Here is a 22,595-nt window from a genome sequence, read left to right on the forward strand (position 1 = left end):
TCCTGAACATTCTCAGGGCCAGCAGTATACCTGTGATATTAGTTTCTTGTGAGGGCACAGATGGACAGAGGTTCCATTCACACCTTGAAGGCCTAGCATTGTACAAGGAGATGCAGCCAGCTGGATGGTGTAATCCACCAGCTTGTCCACTGTTCCTGCCTCCTCTGTCCCAGTCATACTGGATGCTGGCAAGGTACAGATATCCAGTAGAGTGGAGAGGCATGAGTGGAGCCACAGAGCTGTTCCAGGCTGGTGTCCTGGTCTGGAACACTCTAGAAGATTACAACTTTCAGCATTTAAATCTTATAAAGGGAACCCATTTCACTGTTTCTAACACTCCTGCCAGCTTTGCCCCCATGCAGTTTTCAAGCACCACATTTTGTTTCCTGGCCCAGCAGGCACCTGCCTATTTTATTTAACTGTCCTGACCCCACCCTGACCCCAAAAGCTCATGTGAGGTCAGGCCATCTTCCTACCGGTAGGTCACGATTCCTGCTGCACCAGTTATAGCAGCACAGCAGGATCCCAGATATTTAAACCCATTGTTTGCTTCCTCCGCCTTTTTGTATCAGACAGACTGGCTGATTTACTGTAAGTGAATCTGGTTTTAACCCTCAAGATACCAAAACGAAAAGACAAAACCAATGCACCATGGAGAGATTACTCCGTTTTGTCGATGTGCTGCACCAAACTGAAGCTTTCACTCAGTGCAGCTTTACACTTGGAGTGTAGGATTAGTGAATTTACCCTGTCATGCCAAACAGTCTGAAAGGCAGAGACAGTCCCAAAATAAAAGTATGGTCTAGTTATGCTGGGTTTCCTATATAATTCATTGCATCTGAAACCTTGGAAGAGTTCTCTTAACAAAATATAGATAATTGTAATAGGTGTATTGTCCGGAGTCTCTGCCATTGACTATAGAGGGTAAGTGTGAAGATCCAGTATTGTGAAATTGTTGACAAAATCTTTTTTATTTAATGTATTTCCTTATTTTGTATTTTGTTAACCACACATTTCCCCCTTTCTCATAATGGTCGCTCATCTCCACTTTGCTTTGATAGCAAGTAAATAGTTCTTTTGCGAAGAGGTGAATTGGACATGGAGGCCTAGAAATTGGACAACTTTGGGCGCAGAATTGGGGGGGGGGAGCATCAATTTCAAGGTGCTGTCTCCCGCGCCCCGGGGGGGGGGGTGTTGAAATACATCCCGATCCATATTGGGTCGGGTAATATTCAAATGTCCCTGGCAGCTGCCTAAAACATATGTTAATAAGGGGCCTAACGCTTGTTTCAGGACTCATTCCAGAAATTGGTTTGCACCGAGCACAGCATACTCTGCTCAGTTTTTTAGGTATTTCAGCGGCCTAACCAGAGGTCCTTAAAGGGACCGTTACAGGCTGAAACAAAAAGCTATGTTTTTTTTAAACTTACCTTCTCGCGGAGCCGGGTGGAGCAGGCGTGTGGGGCCCCTCCCGTTCCCCCATGCTTGCCCACTCTCATTCTCCTCTCACCCCACCCCCTCCAGGACTTATCTGAAGGCATCAGGCCCAAATTCGAGAGGTGCAATCTTGCGATCTACCTCTGGAGGTGTGACAGGCACCTGAAACTGTTAGGATAAGGCCCGAGGCCCAGTTTTGGGCAAATCTAGGCTGTGAAGCTTGTAACTGACAATTTGTTACATATTCCGTGTGACTGGAGAAGGTTAACCTTTGTCAGACTGCGAGCACACTGATGTTAAATTGACATGGTAATCACTTGCTGTTGGACTGATTGTTGAAATGTTTTCCATGCTGATAGTTGGTGTGAGTTTTTTGTTTTATTCTGTTGAGTTAAGTCTATTTTTATGCACCAGCTATTGATGTCACTAACATCTATATTTTCTTTTTTTCACAGTCCTGGTATCTGGGATAGTTGAAGTCCTCTTTCAAGTATTACAGAAGCTATTTAATCATGTTTCAAGAAACATGGTCGAGCGTCAACTTTGGTTTCAAGTTTAAAACAGAGAGAAACAAGGGAGAAGACTATTTATCGACTCGCCTTTAAAAGAAAATGAAAAGTCAGAAACACTATCATCCTACCAACATGTTCCGAAGATGGGCGCAATTCACTTCTTCCATTGGCTGAAGCTTAGCCTGAGGTTTCCCCATCTGTTTTATGCAAATAAGCCTTTATATTTCTTTTTTAAAAATTACAGAACAAAGTTTACTAAATCTGCTTTTTACAGGGTGGGAAAATTAATCTTCATCAGCTGAACATAATTCAAAATTACATTATGGTTATCTTTTGATTTTTCCTTCTTTTGAAAGAACAAGGGTAGCATCATTCACAAGAAGGATGGATGCACAGTAATGTGCATAATCATTAAAAGCCACCCAAACCTCGCCTTCCAGTGCTGAAATGCACAGAATGACTTGTATCTGTGCATTGGAGTACCTGAGGACAGGTCTAATAAAAGTTTCACAGTTAAGGAAATTCTTCACACTTTTTTAAATCATTCTTGATTATAATAATTGTGAACCATTTTTTTAACTAACTTCGTTGCAAAGTTTTAAACATCATAGAAAAATGCACTAATGAAACCTACACATTGGAGACCATCACTTCAATATGGCTCATTCATTAGCTTGACATCAAGTTATGTTCTGTGTTTCTGTTTCAGAACTTTGGACAAACTAAACATAAGAGAAATTATTTTTCTACTATACAAATAAATGTGTTTAATACTTTGGTATAAAGTCATTCCATTAAATTGTTCAGGCCGACACATTTAAAATTACTATAAAGAGTTCCTTCGTACCAACATTGCAGGTCAAATTAGCCAGGGTGATGGTCGCCTAGTCTCAACCTGTCACTCATTGGGAACATCATGAAGGGATTTCTCTTCCATTGCAGTTTATAAACTAAGGAGGATACTGAATATATTCAGTGTCAAAAACATCCTGCACCACAGGTTTGTCACTGAATGATTTAATTTACCTAAAACTTTAAACACATTTTCAAACTTATTTAACCACAGCATACCACAAAGCAAATCATTCAGTAACGTTGATTACAGTTTTTCAATTCCAATTTTCCCACCCTAGGCATCATTTAGATTTTGCATGTAGCTAATAGCACAGATACAGATGTTCATCTACCAAAACAGTAGACTTATTGGTTTTAGTTATTATTGCTTTTTCACTAGTGCACGACATAGTCCATACGATACATACCTAGCTTTTGGTGATAGTATTGGGAGGCAAACGGTGGCTGCATATAGGATGTGGGGCAATTCTTCGTATGCAGTTTAAGTGCAAAGCCTCACACTACCACATGTAGATTACTTTACCTTTCCTTCCTGGCTACAGGTTGCATTTATGTTAAAGATTAAACGTACAAATGGCTGCAAACTCAAAGTATCTTTAGTTTAGTGGATTATATTTTGGGAGCAGGGTAGAAGATTGTTTCAAGAATCAATATTTTTGTGATTTTTTTTTAATTGTAAAGTTAAATACCGTGTTTTTATCTCCCCAATAATCACGCCTTTCAACCAGTCACCACTACACAGGAAAACAGCACCAGAATTGAACAAGGTCTAACTTGGTTTAAAAAAATACATTGGAAATTAACGTCCAATCAGTAATCAACTTTAAATTAGGGGAAAATAGAAGAAAGAAGTGGTTGCTGCATTTTAAAAGAACAGGTTAATTACCTGTTTAAACAGAAAAAAAATCTTTTGTAAAGATTTATGAGGCAAGTGCAATTGAAAGGAAACAAATTTGTAACTTAGTGATTCTTTTGAACTTGTCCTTGTACCCCAGGACTGTAAACAGGGGCAAATTGTTGTCGCCAGGCGACCGTGGCACAAAAGTGCACCCCATCCCCCCTTTCACAGGTGAACACAAATGCCTTAGTCAGTATGTTACTTGTTATTTTATTTTTTTAAGCAGAGGGTAGCCAGCTGCACTCTCGTAAAAAAAAGACAGCACTTGTGCACACGATATCATTCATTAAACTGACACATATCAAAAGCAATATTTGGCATAATTTTCAGTTTTGTTCACAACTGAAAGCTTCTGACGAAAGTAGCCTGCATCTGAACAAATTTCTGTCCATGTATGCTTAATTTACTTGGTTAGGTACAGCCTTGCCTGAGCTAAAATGCTGGCATCCAAAACCTCACACGAGTGTAAGCAGAAACAGTGAGGCAAACTCTAAAACGTATTTATATTAACATGTTTTTTCATCAAAGGTGCTGAGTGATGCATGGTGCTTTGATAGTAAACTTTGTGATCCAGCAAAAAACGATCAGCTAAACTGCTGAATTCTGACGTGCATGGCAACTATGTGCTGGCTTCACTCTTTTCCCTACAAAATCCTTTCCTAATTTGCACGGAATTTTATACCACATTATGTGCCTTGCCTTTGAGAAAAAATGTTAAAAAACAAAAAAAAATCCTTGGTATCACTGCACAGACTCTTGGCTGCATGTACGGTTGCTTGTCATTAAAAAAAAAATTGCCATTGGTAAAAATGTAAGGGTTTATGATTTTTGCTTCATAGGACATTGTAACAGCACTAATTATCAGTATTCCAGTGATTCTGTGGATTTTCATATAGAATATATTCATCTTGCGGTCATGTAGGAACATTGCTTTCGGACGTTATTTGTCACTAATATTTTAATGGAAAGTGTTTCACTTTTGATTCTCCCTATTTGCGTCTTCCAGCTCCTTTCATTTTGAATCTTTGGAAAATATGCAATACCAGTCTTGTCTATAGAGATAGAGCATTTAGCTTGTTTTTAATCATTTTGAGTTAGCACACATGATAACTACAACATCATACTTTTCCATTTTTTTTAATATTAATTTTGTTTTAATTGACCAAAGTTGGTGCTGCTCTCTATACAGAAAGAAAGATAGGTCCTTCTCCTGTTATGAGTAATGCTTGATGCATGATTAGGGAAGGCTGAACGTGGGGGGAGGGGGGAATGTATATTTACAGTACAGCTGTGAAGCACCATGCCGGCAACACATTACAAAAAAAACGTTTTGTTTTGTTTTCCTCTGTGTCCTGGTGGCTCAAACATTGGTCTCTAGAAAGTAATTTTTTCAAATAATTTCCTTAATCAGAACAAACTGGACAGGCTCCATTTCACAAAATGCAGTGGCAGCTGATCAGGCAATTGCTATAGTAAATCCACTAGGCCCCACATTTTGGCCTAGTGTGGTACAAGCCTCTGTAAGTTGTAAATTGTCAAACTGTTTTCAATCAAGTAAATGCTTTTCTTGCATGTTGTTTTGGGAGGATTGGATTTCAGTTGTGCATCAATCCCTATTTTTGACTGAAGACAGGATTCCTTAGCGCTAACATTTTTTTAATTGCTGAGCTACAGCATTTGGTTAGCAGTACGTCTGCTGTCCTTTGTACCTGAATCTGGTTCAAACAGGAAATAGGTCACAGCAGTCCTATGGATATGTGCACTACTCCGCCAGGCCTAAGTGCTTCACAGCCTAAACTGTCAACTGGCCTGAGCTTTTAAGGGGAAGCTTCTGGTCAGAATATGAAAATCATGAATTAAGATTGTACATAAAGAATCAAAAAAAGAATAACACAAAGCAATAGTTGTGGGGTGTCAATTTGGCATGGTAGCATTGTTCAACAAAATGGCCATCTACACAAAGGTGGAATGATAAATGAAAACCAAGACATATATAGCTCTGCTTTAAGACCCTACTAATGTCTCCGAGCTTTAGTAATTTGAGTTTGATTGACACTTGGTATGCTAACTGGGATGCTGCACAAGGGGGACAAGAAATAGGGCACCGCCAGCAAGTTTGATCCTTGTCACATCCCTGTCTTGGACATTAGCTGCCTTCCTTGCAGACTGTGTAATTTGTAAGCTGTATAGTTTTATTAAGTATGTTTTACTTAATCTACCCTATTTTATAAGGCAAAGACTTTTGTAATGAGAAAAGTACGGAAAAAAAGTTTCATTACACTGGCTTATTAAGAATGTTCAGCATTATATACCATTTGTAGAGTATTCTTCCTGCATGGGAACTGGATTTGAGTAAAACTCTCCTGTTACCCTTATTGTATTTAAATACAGTAATTGTCCTCATTTTTATGGTTTTGCATATTCCTATACTTTAAAAGTATAGGCTTCTGATGTAAAAGAGCCATTGTAAATGGAAAAAATGCTTTATTTTATGAAGAGTAATTATGTCAAACTTGTAAGAAACACTTGGAATTTTGAGAAGGAGTGTTGTCATTGTAGTCTCTTTTGACTGTTTTAAAGAAAAAAAAAGTCTGTAGACTTTCAAGTGCTAAACTGGTGGGAGTAGAACAGATTATGTGTACTCTTTGTAGGGCAAGGGAGCCCAACAAATTGTTGTATGCAATGTACAGTATTGTTTGTGCAAAGGACGATGCAATGCTGGTAGCTAGTTTATTTTTAAGCAGGACAGAAAACATTGTTTACATATGTATTCCAACCCTTGGCAATGGCTGACTGCATGCTCCGTAAAATCCTTGTACAAGAATTCCTGTAGGGAATTCTCCTCCATCCATCAGACTCTCAAGCAGGATAGAATGCTGCCACAGTCCAACATGTGACTTTTTATTATTCCTAAAGGGGTTATGAGTTGGTTGATGACTTTTGTTGGGGCACAAATGGTGAACACTGTTACTAGTGGTGGTAGTGCAGGCTCAGGTGTATGTGGTGCAGACAATGAGGTGATCTTTGTCCCTGTAATTAGGGTCCTTTCATAGTCAATCCCAGCCCTTCTGCATTTGATAAATCCTTCCAAATTTTTATTGTCACCACACCGGTGCCTCTAACATTCCTTTCCGTTTTCCAGTTGATTGACAGCCCACTTACTGTACCAGATACGAGACTGCCCTCCATTTCCCCTCAAAAATAAAAATATATGTGACCTGATATCTCCAGTCTCCAAGTCACACATTTAAAAGTTATGAAGCCAAATATTGATATTTTTCGGCCCTGCCCAGTTTCTGTACTTCAATCTTTTTCCTGTCAGCTAGAAAAGTATTTTTTAAAATCAAAATAAGATATGCTGATCAAAAATTATTTTTTAATTGCAATGAAACCCACCCCCATTATTCTTGCCTTCCCATTCATATTGAAGCCATTCCTTTTCCTAACCCAATGAATTTCCTGTGCATTTGTAAACCACCACTAAATAATAATATTATAATATGCAAATATAATCTAAAATATGATTTTGTTCATTATGACCAAATTTGATAAAACAATGAATCGTCTTAACTAAACTGGTGGTATACAGAGACTTCCTAGTTACAGCAAGTCTTCTTAAAGATCTAGAAGATGTCTGTGACTTTTGAGCTTTGGAAAGCTCTGAATTTTTTTTAAAAAAGCTGTTCTAACAAAGAGCATCGCTCTTATACTGTTTCTAGTTGGTTTATGCCCTCCAACCGCTATCAGTTTGATTCTGCCCATGCGATGCTCTCAGGGATAAAGTGGCTGTCCTCACCGCAACAACTTAATTCAGTGCTCAGTCTGCACAGTATAGACCTGTAAAACCTGTGCTTCAAGGTGGCACACACCAGATGTCAAAACACCCAACCAAGAACTGACAAAATTCATTTCCCTCCTCAAACCCTGGACAAATTTGCACTGTTCCACATCTTTCACCTTTTCCGTTTCTGCAATAACTCAAGACAGGGACTGAGACGGAACAAGCTGCCATTGACATTGCCATTAGTCACAACATTAGTAAAGCCAACACCATTCTTAGGTCTACACCACAGATATATTTTTTCTAAGGTTTTATCTAACCCCCTGCAAAATGTGCCAGTTGCTTCAGTTAGCCTGAAGGGAATATGCAAATTCCATCACAATTTCCATTTCTTTTTTTTTCTGTTGTGCAGCTCCTTTGCAGCACCGTGCAATGACACACGTTAAGCAGCCAGATTACATTTTGTAGAAAGCAGTAGATATACTGGTATTGTTGTTTCACATACACAGCTCGTCCAAATGTCTGTAACTGTGGGTCTCTGGAAATCTCTTTGAAAGACAGTAAATGAAAAAGGAAACGGATGAGTTCTCAAGGACAGCTAAAGTGACACCTGACTGCCTGTCGCTCATATAGGCATTTTAGTCAGGCTGTGTAAAAACTCTAAATTACAAGAACGTTCATGAAGGTTCTTGTTGACGTGCTGATGCAAAAAGCGTTTTTCAGGCTGGTTTGGCAAACTCAGTTTTCCATCTCTGACAATCAGGTTGAGAAGGTGGTTACTTCCTAAGCCTTGTTTACATGGATGATGAATATTGATTGGGTTCTGTGTGATGTGGACTATCTCTGAGCTGGGTCCAGCATTCATCCCTGTGCTTATTTAACTGGACTCTTCAGATTACCTCTGACGAGATCATTTTCCTGCTAAAATCAGCATGTATGAGACCTCCCCCATCTACATCCTTTTGACATTAAGATGATTATCTATCGTAAGATCCTTTTCTAAAATCAAGTAAATGCTTCCCAGTGGTTGACTGACACAAACACTGCACCCGCACCAGTGATAATATCAGGGATATAATGACAAACCTTGGATCAGACAATGACATCCCTGCAGTTGGGAAGCCCTGTTTTCAGAGTCCGAAGCCCAGCAGCTATTACTAGTGCACTCCAAGGGATGAGGCCGGGGGATTAGGCAGTCGAAGGAGCACAGCAATTCACTTATGCCCACACTGAAAGATGTACTGGGTGAGTAGCAGTAAAAAATAAGAGTTAGGATGACTGGAATATGAAAATAAAATTGATCTTGCATGGTAACCTGTAACGGTAGAATATCCCCAACCATAGTGCTCAGACTTTAATCATTTGAATTTCTTACCAATCAAAATAGCACTTTTTGTGAGAGAATAACTCCATGATATCAACACAAGGTAATTTCACACACCAGCCTTCTTTGAAAATTGTTCTGCTAGGCATGCAAGACTGCTAGTGAAAGGCATTGCTTGGCAAAATAAGGGGCTGTATTGTACAGGTAACATACAGTTTTCAAAATTATTGAATTACTGGGCCAAAAGCTCCTTTTTTGTTTACTCTGTTCCACAAATCTGTCAGTAAAAATTAGCTTTTTTTAAATTAGAAATTTCTGATTACATTTTGGTTACTAAAAGAAAATAATGCTGTAGTTTTTTTTTAAAACTTCTCTATTGCATCTCTAACATTCCAGAACTATTCTTTCACCATATTCAGACTAGTGGAGGTGCATTATTCAGAAAATTATTTTTGAATTGAAACATAACACTCAGTTATTACTTATTCCAATATTGTGAAGCTTATTACTTACATTTAAAAATTCAGTCAGCACACTATGATGAACCTATTCCACATTCTCTTATTTAGCTGTTTGTAAAGCCAGTAACCAAAGGAAATATGAATTTAGTTTGGATGTACCCTGTTTAAAAGCCTTAATTCATCGCCAGAACCCAAATGAAGAAGCTCCGTGTAAACAAGGTTGTACTTTGATCCAACTGCACTGAACTTTACTGTATGAAATGGCAGGAAAATAGGCAAAAGTTCCATCAATGCAACCCATTTTCCTACAGCATATGGGTACTATAGGGAGTGATCTGCTGATTAGCATGACAAGAGCAACAAAAAAGGGAGGAATTGATTCGGCCTCCTTTTTTATATAACTGAGGTTTGATGTTGATCATAGTTGTATAGAGAGCAATGGTCAGATAAGCAGTTGCATTATTCTCTGCAATTATTTATAACAATTTTAACAAGCCAGCAGAAAAGTACCAAAAACATTTTTAATAAATGCAGTGCCTGATAATCGACTGCTGGATTCAATTTTGCATTTTGCTTTGCAAGGCCTGGGTTTTCACAGTTTGTCGTTTTTTTTAAGTCTTTGTTGCACAGGCTCTATTACAAATGTCCTTTGAACATCACTGTTGTAATTCCATATGTATTACATCGCATATATTCTGGGAAGAGAATATTTCTCTGAGAACACATTGAGACCGTGTTATTTCTGAGGGTTTTTCATTATATTTTAGAATATTACGGTAGTTACCACAGTAGTTAATCAGTAACCGCTTGCTTGCTGCACAGACATACACACACTACACACCAGGACAAACTTGTGGCTCTTTAGTTGCTAAATGCAAATTTCTGACAATAAAAAAAATCTTTCTTGACCACAGTACATCTACTCCAACAAAAAAATCATTTATTTTGATTGTATTTGTCTTTTGATTTTTAGCTAAGTGTGTAAAGGGACACTTGTACAAAGACCAGCATCTTTCCTGCTGCTTTTGTACACAGATGTACAGTATACGTGTAACTAAATCACCACTCGTTTTAAACTGGTGTGAACTCAGCTTGACATTTGATTATAACCATTGTATTCAGCCATTACTGTTAGCAGCTGCTCATACTACATACAATTACTGGAAGTGAATATGTTTCCCTATGCAAAAAAGTTAAAAAAAAATAAACAAGCTATGCTACAGTTCTGGCTCTGGTGTTTTCTTTGAAACTTTTCTCCATAATTTTCTTCTGCAACCCAAGAATTAACATGAAAAAAAATGAACTGACTACTCCGTAATTCTCAGAAGACTGATTTTTTTTAAGCCCTTTTTCTTCGCAGAGCGACCACATAAAAAAAATAGCTCCACAGTGAAGCCTCTAACTTAGATTCACAGGCTCTTCACTAAATGTTATTGAGAATCTGAGGTGATGGATCAGTATCTGACCACCCTGCTTGAAAAGTGGCAAGAAGATGAGGTAAATGAAGAATTGTGATAAGGTGGCACCAATGTTGGATTTTTAAAACTTGATTGCACAAGAAAAAATTGAGGGGAACTGAAGAGATCCATAGACTTGAATGTTAGGAAAGAATAAACTAGAGTAGGAGACGATGCACAGAATCTTGATTTAAAAGCAGCTAGGATATAGGAAAGGAAATGTACGAAGGCTTATTTGTAGCTTAGGAGAAAAGCTCAAAGCAGCGGTGACCACAATAGTACAGATAAAATATAGAGATAATAAAATGTATTCTCTGATACCCATTACATCTCTTAGGCCTAAGAAGTTAAGAGAGCTTTAAAGTTTTATATTTCCTGCACTGAGAGATGCAAGCTATCTGCATATCATCCTGCTTCCCAGGAAACAAATGCAGGATAGTTTTGCTCCTGAATGCTTCCAGAGCCCACTCAATCAATCAGTTCCCAGATGGAGCAAACAGCCATTGGTTAGAGGCACAGCGACATGTAGGAAGAATAAAATGGGGCTTTTTGGTAAAATACATTGGCCTCAATTTTTACTGGAGGGGTACGTTTGGGATGGGATGGGGTGCGGGCGGGGGGGAAGCCCCCACAGGAAGCTCAGCATGAGGCACGGGCCATTTTAACTCCAGGGCCTCATTTAAATAACATAGGACAGTCTCCTTCCCAAAATGGCCAGGATTAACATCAGGGCCGGCAAGCGGGAGCGGGAAATCAGCACAGGAGCCTTAAGATGCCGGGGATCCAAAGGAACGGTCCTCGTCATAACATCATCGCTGGGCAAGGGCTTTGGCAACCAATGCCAGCACGCAGAGGGAGAATCAAGGCTGGACTGAGGAGGCCAAAGGACTTGCAGTATGAGGCTTGAGGGATCAGCTTATTGCTCAGCGATTCCGCTGACCTCATTCCCCTGCCCTGAGAACTTACACAGAGCTCCAGTCCTTGTTACATCCTTCACCACTTCTTTCATCCTGCATTAAAGAACATTGAAACCAGACAACTTCTATATCAATGATATTCTTACAATGCAGACTCAGAAGCTGCTATTAAACCATCAAAAGCATCAAGTGGTCTTGCCTCCATCCCCACCCCCTGCATGCTCAATTCGCGCCCTGAGTTAAAATCAAGGCTTATATTTTAGACTCACACCCTTACCTCATCTATTAAACTCCCTCCTCCCATGATACTCCCTGGTTTTACCCTTGGTAAAAATGGTGATTTTCAGCTGGATTAAAATACTGGGAACAATAGTACCTTGATCTTTAACATCAATTTCAGCTTTTGGTTGGTTGTGACTCGTGTCCATTTATTTGCTTTTCTGAGGGGTTGAAATCTTTGTTTCTCAGTTTTCAAATGAAATTGGTTCTGATTTTACTGATACTAATTAGCTGCAAAAAGTTATTTTAAAGTACATTATTGCTCTGCTTTTAATCCTTGGTTGCCATCATTTGGGGTAAATTTATTACAGCTTTGCAAGTGGCTCAGGAAGTAACTGCCTCCTGTGACTTCTCCCAGTGGTGATCAGTTCCTGTGAATCATGAAACAGACAAACTTAACATTTCAGGTAAATGAAATACATTTGCTTTCTCCTGTTTGGATTCCATTGATGTCACATTTTGTCCATAAACTATGACTGGGCGTCTCACAGCCATGGCAAATGTTAGGAACATAGGAACAGGAGTAGGCTATTCAGCCCCTCGTGCCTGCTCCACCATTTGATAAGATCATGGCTGATCTGTGATCTAACTCCAGATACCTGCCTTTGGCCCATATCCCTTAATACCTTTGGTTGCCAAAAAGCTATCTATCTCAGATTTAAATTTAGCAATTGAGCTAGTATCAATTGCCGTTTGCGGAAGAGAGTTCCAAACTTCTACCACCCTTTGTGTGTAGAAATGTTTTCTAATCTCGCTCCTGAAAGGTCTGGCTCTAATTTTTAGACTGTACCCCCACTCCTAAAATCCCCAACCAGCGGAAATAGTTTCTCTCTATCCACCCTATCTGTTCCCCTTAATATCTTATAAACTTCGATCAGATCACCCCTTAACCTTCGAAACTCTAGAGAATACAACCCCAATTTGTGTAATCTCGCCTCGTAACTTAACCCTTGAAGTCCGGGTATCATTCTAGTAAACCTACACCGCACTCCCTCCAAGGCCAATATTTCCTTCCGAAGGTGCAGTGCCCAGAACTGCTCACAGTACTCCAGGTGCGGTCTAACCAGGGTTTTGTATAGCTGCAGCATAACTTCTGCCCCCTTGTACTCTAGTCCTCTAGATATAAAGGCCAACATTCCATTTGCCTTCTTGATTATTTTCTGCACCTGTTCATGATACTTCAATGATCTATGTACCTGAACCCCTAAGTCCCTTTGGACATCCACTGTTGTTCCATGATCAGGTGACAGGAAGTGTTGTGCTGCAATGGTTGAATGTGGGGTCAATTTTTGTCTTCACTGTCTGGGCAGTAATCTAGTGGAGCAGAGCGCAGAGACTGCCCTTTATAGAACCCATCTGATTTTCATTCCATAATCTCACTGGAATGAACATCGTGTGGGTTCGATAAAAGGCGAGTGATCCTTTCTCCCAGAGTACTGCCCAGGTGGTGAAAACAAGAATCTATACCTGTATCTCAAAGTTTATTCTCCTTCCCCTTTCCAAATTGAACATTCAGATGCAAGATACATTTGACTGGCTCAGTGATATAGTTGTTGACGCCCAAATCCCACTCGTATGTCACAGGATTAGTCTCAGTACAAACCTCAGGCATGATAACTTTATTTCGTGCAGTGTTTTACTGTGAGGCAGAGGTTTTCCTGTCTATGCCAGAAATGTCACTTGTGTCACATGACAGAAGGTAGCACTGGCACAGAGTGCCAACTCTCTTACACCCAGGACTGCAGACCAGTGCCATAAGTTGTTCAGTGTCTTCACCAGGACAGGCCAGCTGACACACCAGACACTCTCCCTTGGCCACCCTGGGGACCACATTCTTCACCCTCTAAAAGGAACACTTGTATAATTAACCCTTCACAATGCCCTCTGGTTAAAGAGGGCTCTAACTCAGTATTTTAAACTATGACTACCCAGTTCCCTTAACAGCAGTTACTTACCTGCACAACCCTAAAATCCACTTTAATAGGCTGATACCCCCACATCTCTAACTTCAGCTCTCCCTTAACACTTGGCACACTCCTCAACTGCCTGCCTTCATTTAAACAGCTCACGCAACCCCCCTGCCCCTCACCTCCCCTCCGGGTGAAGGCCTTGGGCTCACAGGGAGGCACTGTACTCTTGCCTTGGGTGATGCCAAGGTTGTGGCAAATTGCCAGCACCATGTTAGTGGTTGAACTCCTACATTGTCGCCCTGACATCCCTGTGAAGCACTGCACAGACACAAGCTTCCACCCCCTTCTCTGTCCCCTACATCCCAAAGGGTAATGCTCACCTGTTCTTGGCTTCTACCCTCCAATCCTGCAAATCCACCACACCAATGGGGAGCGCAAGAGGAAGTAGTTGAAGATGAGCGGGAGTAAGAACAACAAAGATGTAACTACCTTCTTGTGAACTATGATGATAGTAATGTGGAAGATGAGGAGAATGATGGTGAAGAAGTCAGACTCAAGCCCACCCATGAGTTCTTGCACAGACCACCTGCCCATGTGTTCTTCTGCCCCAACCTCCTCCAACTGAGCCCCTGCATTATTGCTTCTTCACCAGCAAGCACGAGCCGAGAGAAATTAGATAGTGCCAGTGAGGATTTTCAGAGCATGAAGGAGCCGAGGATTGGGAAATAGGTCAGGGTGTGCCACATTTCCATCGCAGACTGAGGAGAACGATGCCTGTGGCTTTGGAAGCGTGGGAACCAGTGCTTGTGGGTAGTCGCCTGAAAAGAAAGACCTTCGAGTAACATTGTACCCACGTGCAATCGCTAAGTTCAGTCTCTGAAAATGTGCAGCAACTGACATGTGCAACATGTAGTTATCATTTGCAGCAACATCAGGGAAGCTTTTTATTTGTTGCTGGCACCAATGGAGCTTGTGGCAGCTTCACGCTGTCCTTCAGTTTGTACTCACAGGCAGAAATTCACCTTTGGCCAGAGCTCAAAATGGGCGATAGCGAATCGGAGGCTCGTTTTACACACACTACCCGATTTTCTTTTCCATTTAACAGAATCGGGCGGAGTGTAAAATGGGCCGTCGATTCGCGAGCGCCTGTTTTGTACTCCTGCCCAAAACCGATTTCTACCCCACTGTGTTGAATGATGTTTATTATGGGATGGTAGGCAGACAGTTAAATGCTGTAGAAGTTGAAAAGTTCACTGGATTAAGAATTCCGCACACTGGCTGGTGCAATTTGGGTAGAATTGGTAAGTGAAAAGATTAAATAGCAGCAGCAGTCAGCATTAAACCTGGCAGAGACATCAAAGAAGGCTGGAAGATTTGCTAATTATAGTAACAATGAACCTTGTGTGACTTCTTCAATTTTTCACATGTGTTACTCAGATGATTTGACTTTGACGCCTAAAGATTTTATATGCAGAGCAAACATATTGCAGCCAGCAAAATGATATTGAAGCAAAAATTCTTTTTTGTCTGTGATTCCTCATCTCTGTATGATTCACCAATACAGGCTTCAATATCTACGAAAGAATAACAGATAGATATTCAAGCCAGTGAGCTCACACCTACCTGCCAGAGTGAGTATGTGAGGAATGGGGATTTGAATAGTATCCTTTTGCCAGTCGCTGCCTGATTGGTGCAGTGTATGATCTTCTGGCTTGCTTTTTCGGGCATATTTTGTGTGAACTTCGTTTAATATGATAATGGGTGTGAGTGGCCCCTAGTGCAATCTTCCATCTTTTTAGGAGATGATTTTGCTCCCATCTTTAGGAGATTGAGCTCTTAAAGGGTTGGAGGCTTTATTGTCTGATTTTTTTATTTCCATTTCTTCGTGGCTTTTTGTATTTTCTTTTCTGTTTTTTTGGGCATCAAAGCATATAAGGAATGTTTATGTAGAAACAAATCAGCTCAATACTGTCTGCAAAATCTCCGGAAAGCTGACAGTAATTGAAGGATTCACAAGTATTCAGCAGATCCGGAAGATTGTATTGCCGGCTGGCGTGGTGGGCAGTGACTCTCTGCATCTCTTCAAAAGGGAACTGAACAGGTTCTTGACTAGGGCAGAGATCACATCATAGAGAAGATAAATGGTTTTACAGGTAACACTTGGTCCATCTGATCTCCTGAACTGGTTCTGATCGCCTGAGGGGGTTGGAGAGTAATTTTCCAGAGTATTTTTTGCCTTATTGGCCCTGGGTTTATCTGTGGGACGCCTAAAAAATGGGCCCCACAAATTCGGCAGAGGGACCAATGCCTGTGCAGATTGAGCGCAGGCCGTCCCACTGGTAAATTGGTATTCTTTGTGCCCATTTTATGCCAAATAAAAGTCTGCACTACAGGCTGGGAATCTGGCGCCAGCAGTGCAAATCTGAAATTTGGGTCCAACCACTCACATGATGGGTAGTTCACACCCAATGTTTCAATGTTGCACCGACAGTGGGGGAGTTGTCCAGCCAGCAATGTGGATTCATAAAATTAGCCCCATACTCTCCTGTTCCTTGCTATCGTGCTAATTATTTAAACCCAGACACATAAAGCTGCACCTGGCCAGTTACATATACCTACATCTATTAATATTATAAAAATGGTATATCTCATGGCCATTCCCTGTTCATCACATTTCGCTATCACACTTGTCTCACATCAAATTCCTGTGTCACATTTCAAAATAAAGTACGAAGAAACAAATTAATTCTCCAGGAACACAATAGCCTCTCAATTCTTCTCAGTATGCACTCCATCCATGGCCTCACCCCACCTCCAGCCTTTTGTCCCCCCCTGCACTAGAACTAAGGGACGTACTCTCAGGATAAGGGGTCGGGCATTTAGGACTGAGATGAGGAGAAATTTCCTAATTCAGAGGGTTGTGAATCTTTGGAATTCTCTACTCCAGAGGGGTGTGGATGCTTAGTCGTTGAGTTTATTCAAGGCTGAGGTCAATGGATTTTTGGACTCTAAGGGAATCAAGGGATATGGGGATTGGGTGGGAAAGTGGAGTTGAGGTCGAAGATCAGCCATGATCTTATTGAATGGCGGAGAAGGCTCGAGGGGCCGTATGGCCTACTTCTGCTTTTATTTCTTTTGTTCTTATGCACTCTTCGGTGGTGATTAAAGAACTTGCTTTTATATAGTGCCTTTCACTTCTTCAGGATATCCCGCCATGCTTCACAGCCATGGAATTACTTTTTGAAGTGTAGTTATTGTTGTTATGTAGGCCAACACAGCAGCCAATTTGAGTACAGCCAGGTCGCATGAACAGCAAATGACCAGATGATCTATTTTTGGTGCTGTTCGTTGAGGGGTGAACATTACCCAGGAGATCTTTCTGCTCTTCTTCCAATAGTGCCATGGGGCCTCGGTTTTACATCTTATTCGAAAGTTAAACCTGAAAAGGTAAATCCACTAGCTATTGTCTCTTAACAATAGAAGACAAAGGAATTTCGTATAGACACATTAAATATTTGGACACTAATATTGCATAGTGTGATTTCACCCACAAGAGTTTACCTGCCAGACAGCAGTGTTTCCATTAAGTATTTTTTTTCACAAACTTCCAAGTATTCACAGGGTGGGAGAGGCTAGTATGTTATACCCCTCCCCCCCCACCCCGTCACACACACCCACACACACACACACCCACACCCACACACACACCCACACACACTGGTTGCAGGTTCCTGCTGATAAAGTTGAATTCTCTTTCAATAATAGTACAACTTTGCAAATTTATTACCAGTGGCTTCGGAGCAATGAGTTTGTGAATTGTTCACTTCATTACATGTTTCCAATGAGTGGCTTCCATTCAAAAGTATGAATAAATGGGTTAAGTATAAATAAAAAAATTGTTTTACTTCATTAGCTGATGCATTGTTTTGAATCTGGTTCTTTGACTGGAGATTTATCTTAGGTTAGTCATAGATTGTTTGCCATAAATCTTGTAATAACATTAAATGATGCATGCGCTATAGCTAAATGATGGCGGAATGAACTCATTTTCCTGAAATAACCACTCAGCACTAAGTCCAGGACACAACCATTTCAGAAAAGCGACAGCCAACCAACCGATCAAGTGATTCTATCTTCTAATTATTGTGGATCATTACAGTCTCATCACTAACTGACAGAACTCTCCTCAGACAGCAGAAGGATCAGGTATTAGTCGCAGGTGAACATTTGTGTGAATTGCAAATCACAGGGGTGGAACTGCAAGCTGCTTGTGGCACATTCGTGTTACTGCTTGTGTCAGAGTAACGCACTGGGTTTAAAAGGGGAACATTTTTATGAAAAAGCATGTCATGCTCAACCAACAAGATGACTTTTTCAGAAAATATAAAGGTATCATGAGAACTTCTGGGGAAACAGTCACTGAGCGGCATGGGTTTGTCATAATGGTTGGATATCATGTCCACATTGAGATTTTAAAAATCCCTATTGGGTTATATCAGGCGCGACATTGTGCACAGGGACCCAAATGGCAATATGGATGCACATGATGACGTGATGGACTCTGGGAAAGCCCGCAGACCTTAAGAATTGTGCTGCACTCTCACACTGTCATTACCAGACAGCTGTGCCTGGAATGGGATGTCTGCTGTGTAGCAAAGTGGAAGGATTTGACAGCATGCCCCTGCATGCCACCTAACATCACAAGCCAGCCCTTTCCTATTCTAGACTTCCTCTGCCGAGTCCAGTGCTAGTGGAGCATTGAATACAGTTACCTAGAATATGGAAAGAAAATCTGAGGCGACTCACCTTTAAAATTCTCACTGCACCCTTTCCAGTAACATCTCTTTTATTTGTGTTGAGATGAATGCATCGCACCAGCAATGCATTATTCAGCAATGTGGGGCACTCCTCCTTTAAGTGCTCAATCTGCTGGCTTATTTGAACTAACGCACAAATTCAGCACGTTAATGGTAGCATTTCAATTTGTATTTCCAGCCACTTTGTTAGCATTGGGAATCGAGCAGTAAACGAGCTCTGTACTGCACCCCTGACATTGCTGGCCACTATTGCACAATTGTCGCCAACATAAAGCTTTACACTGACAACAATTTCCAGGCTATGTACGTTATTGATGGGGTAGAACTAGCAAAAGGTGAAATTGAAAGAGTTGTAGGGCTGTTTGTTGACTCAGGCTCAGTCACAGTGGAGCAGCAATCTACAAAGCAAATAGAATAATGCTTTAAATTGCTATATCGGTGGAGCATAAGTCAGAGGCTGAATTGCCCGATGCTCTGGTACACCACAGCTTGAATACTGTGTCAAGTTTTGATAATTGAGACACAAGAAAGCATAAGAGACCTGGAGGTAGTGCAGAGAACAGGCCGGCCCCTAGTTTTGGAGGATTGAAGTCTGAGGGAAGAATGGAGAAACTTGGGCTCTTCATTCTTGAAGCCAACTGAAAAAGGCCTTATAGAGGTACACAAGATACGAAATGGGATGGAAAATCTAAATTTGGAGTATTTGCCGTGAAAATAGAACAAAGGGTTACAGGTTCAAACTGGTGAAAGACAAACAGTGTTGAGTACTTGGAATGGAATTCTGGGCAGGCTCGGAGAAGTAAAACCTTAGATTTAAGAGAACAGTTTGATGCCGCAATGGGTGTACTGGAGGTTTCTTGAGCTGGATGAGCTACGGTGGGTGAAAGGGTTTCCTCATCCGTACTGATCCTTTGAAGAATTTCCAGGACATGTCTGACCCTTTGTTTTAGTCAGGTCCAGGTGTTGTTGCAAATTGTGCTAAGTTCTTCCCTTTAAACTGTTCTTAAAATTACTTTAAACCTGACAGCAGAGTGTCAATATTTGTGTAGCCTCTATTACATTTTAAAATTGATTTTTTTTTTGAAATTCCGCTCCAGAAATGTTATTGGTAATTTACATAACCTGACCTCAATCCTCTGACCTGACCCACAGTAACTGATTAAACAGTGCATCTCAGTTCAATTTCCTTCCCGGGATAAAAACAAAAATATTTTCCATCACCTGACCTCATATCCTTAATCCTGATAATCTTTCAGTTTCCGATGCTGAGTATTATACATGCTGAGCAATTGCGGATTAGGGTTAATAACTAACACTGCTGTCATACTTGAAACAGCAGCATAGCAAGTACAGGCTCCACCACTTACACCATCCACGCTTATCGCAGGTAGCTGCCTACATCTGGCAAATAGCACTAACCATTTGCCGTTACCATTGAAGTCAATCACAAGGCGCCGTTTATAACATATTAAGTGCAGCGGCTATTTCGGGCAGCTGCGGATTTTGCATTTCCTCCAGCACATTTCAGAGACCAAATACTGGAAAAAAAGGCTGGAAAGAAAGAGAAGGAAATATTAATAATCTGCTTTTATCACATTATCTTTGATATTGTACGTTTCACAGGGTCGGGAATACTGTGACAGTATTGTCATTTATAAGCGCAGTTACAATTAGGTTCAAATAGTGTGGAAAGGCTGATAAGTTCTTTTATATTCTGGAAAAGAAACGAAGAATCATTTTTAATTTAAAGGAATTTCCAATAGTTGCAATTTTAGTAGTTGCTGCATTGCTGAGTGGCTCTGCTGATACAGTTTTTGTATTGAATTGGTCAACTCAAAGTAGTATAACAAAGATACACAATACCTACTCCAATATGTTGTGTCACTATTTGCTGTCCACTTCTTATAGCGGACAAATTGTGTTAACACCAACACGCCTGCTATAAGCAGTAGGGACTGTATTACTACAAGACGAATATCAGGTTCTACCTACCTGTATAATACCTGTCCCATTTCTTCTAAAACCCAGAGTGTCACTGTGCCTGAACATGTACAATTCCACTTGTACTTTCAAACCAAACCAAAGTGTCCAGTATGTGTGGCTCATTCATGGGCTGCACACAATGAAATCTATTTACCAAGTGAATCTCCCAAGTTAGGTGACTCTTGTTGAAATTGGACGGACCGGTTTATCATGTTTTGACTCAATGACGTGTATCAGTTTCTTTGTCTGCCTCTGGTGCAATAGGCCATCGTGTTCAGTTGTTAACGGAAAGGCCGGTTGTTCAGGCCCATCCAGGGATGCCAATGACCTGCGATGTTGTACTGGCTCTGGTGTTATACTAGATGCATTGGGGCCGATTTTAACTTGCAATTGCGGGTGCATTGGGGGTCAGGGGGCTGCGAAAATAGAGAAAATCCCGAGTGGGTTCGGAAACGGCTCCAACCCGCCGACTTCCGGGGTTGCCACTGATGCACTTGTGTGTGCATGCGCTTCACAAATTCCCAAGTCCCGCTGGCAATTAAAGCTCGTAGGACGATAGTTAAACCATTTATTGACATCGTTGATCTTGTTTAAGTCGTTAATTTTGTGGAGATTGAGGGAGGGGTGCGATTTTAATTCAGCCTCAGTGTGTTTCCTGTTTTTTTTTATTCGTTCATGGGATGTGGGTGTCGCTGGTGAGGCCATCATTTATTGCCCATCCTTAATTGCCCTTGAGAAGGTGGTGGTGAGCCGCCTTCTTGAACCACTGCAGTCCGTGTGGTGAAGGTTCTCCCACAGTGCTGTTAGGTAGGGAGTTCCAGGATTTTGACCCAGTGACGATGAAGGAACGGCGATATATTTCCAAGTCAGGATGGTGTGTGACTTGGAGGGGAATGTGCAGGTGGTGTTGTTCCCATGTGCCTGCTGCTCTTGTCCTTCCAGGTGGTAGAGGTCGCGGGTTTGGGAGGTGCTGTCGAAGAAGCCTTGGCAAGTTGCTGCAGTGCATCCTGTGGATGGAACACACTGCAGCCACAGTGCGCCAGTGGTGAAGGGAGTGAATGTTTAGGGTGGTGGATGGGGTGCCAATCAAGCGGGCTGCTTTGTCCTGGATGGTGTCGAGCTTCTTGAGTGTTGTTGGAGCTGCACTCATCCAGGCAAGTGGAGAGTATTCCATCACACTCCTGACTTGTGCCTTGTAGATGGTGGAAAGGCTTTGGGGGGTCAGGAGGTGAGTCACTCGCCGCAGAATACCCAGCCTCTGACCTGCTCTTGTAGCCACAATATTTATATGGCTGGTCCAGTTAAGTTTCTGGTCAATGGTGACCCCCAGGATGTTGATGGTGGGGGATTCAGCGATGGTAATGGTGTTGAATGTCAAGGTGAGGTGGTTAGACTCTTTCTTGTTGGAGATGGTCATTGCCTGGCACTTGTTTGGCGCGAATATTACTTCCCGTGCTGTGGGAAACACTCCAGGTTCAAGGAGACGTGTTTCAGGCAGCAGCTAGTTGGACATTGAAATGCCTGTTTGACAGATGGCGATAAAAGATAAGTTATTGCAGCAGAGCACTCAGGTGTCTCAGACAAATTTTTGGCTGGGAGATCTTTGTATTTAGACTGAAAATTCTTGGTTTACACTCAGAATTCTTCTGTTTCCACATATTTACCAACTTTTTTGGACCCCCTCAAACTGACACCATCAGGATAGGGGGCCCGATAGCTGCATTCACCACTACATCTGAGGACGAGGAACATCACCATCCTCGCCAGGCACGGCTTACACTTCCACCACTTGGAGCTCCACAACACAGTGCTGCGCCACAGGCACCTGCACAAGAGCACAGAGGGGAACAACAGAGGGAGCGGCGTTGTAGGAGGCACGAACCTCGCCACAGGGTCTACAGACCGAGGCTCAGTTTCCTGGACCTCTCTGAGGAGCAATGCATACGGAGGCTCAGAGTGAGTTG

At 41.4% G+C, this 22,595-nt stretch overlaps 1 protein-coding gene across 3 annotated transcripts in view; it reads left to right on the forward strand.

The window, feature by feature from the left end:
- The window catches only part of nfic (nuclear factor I/C), a 396,187-nt gene extending 385,697 nt beyond the window's left edge, over positions 1 to 10,490 (forward strand). For all 3 annotated transcript variants that reach the window (XM_067968254.1, XM_067968253.1, XM_067968255.1), the window contains one exon: positions 1,893 to 10,490. In XM_067968254.1, coding sequence (XP_067824355.1) covers positions 1,893 to 1,910 — 18 coding nt within the window. In that variant the 3' untranslated portion in view covers positions 1,911 to 10,490. The remainder of the gene's footprint in view (positions 1 to 1,892) is intronic.
- Positions 10,491 to 22,595: the final 12,105 nt, after the last annotated feature.

The sequence above is a fragment of the Heptranchias perlo genome, chromosome 29 (genome assembly GCF_035084215.1).
Source record: "Heptranchias perlo isolate sHepPer1 chromosome 29, sHepPer1.hap1, whole genome shotgun sequence".
Taxonomy (NCBI): Eukaryota; Metazoa; Chordata; class Chondrichthyes; order Hexanchiformes; family Hexanchidae; genus Heptranchias; species Heptranchias perlo.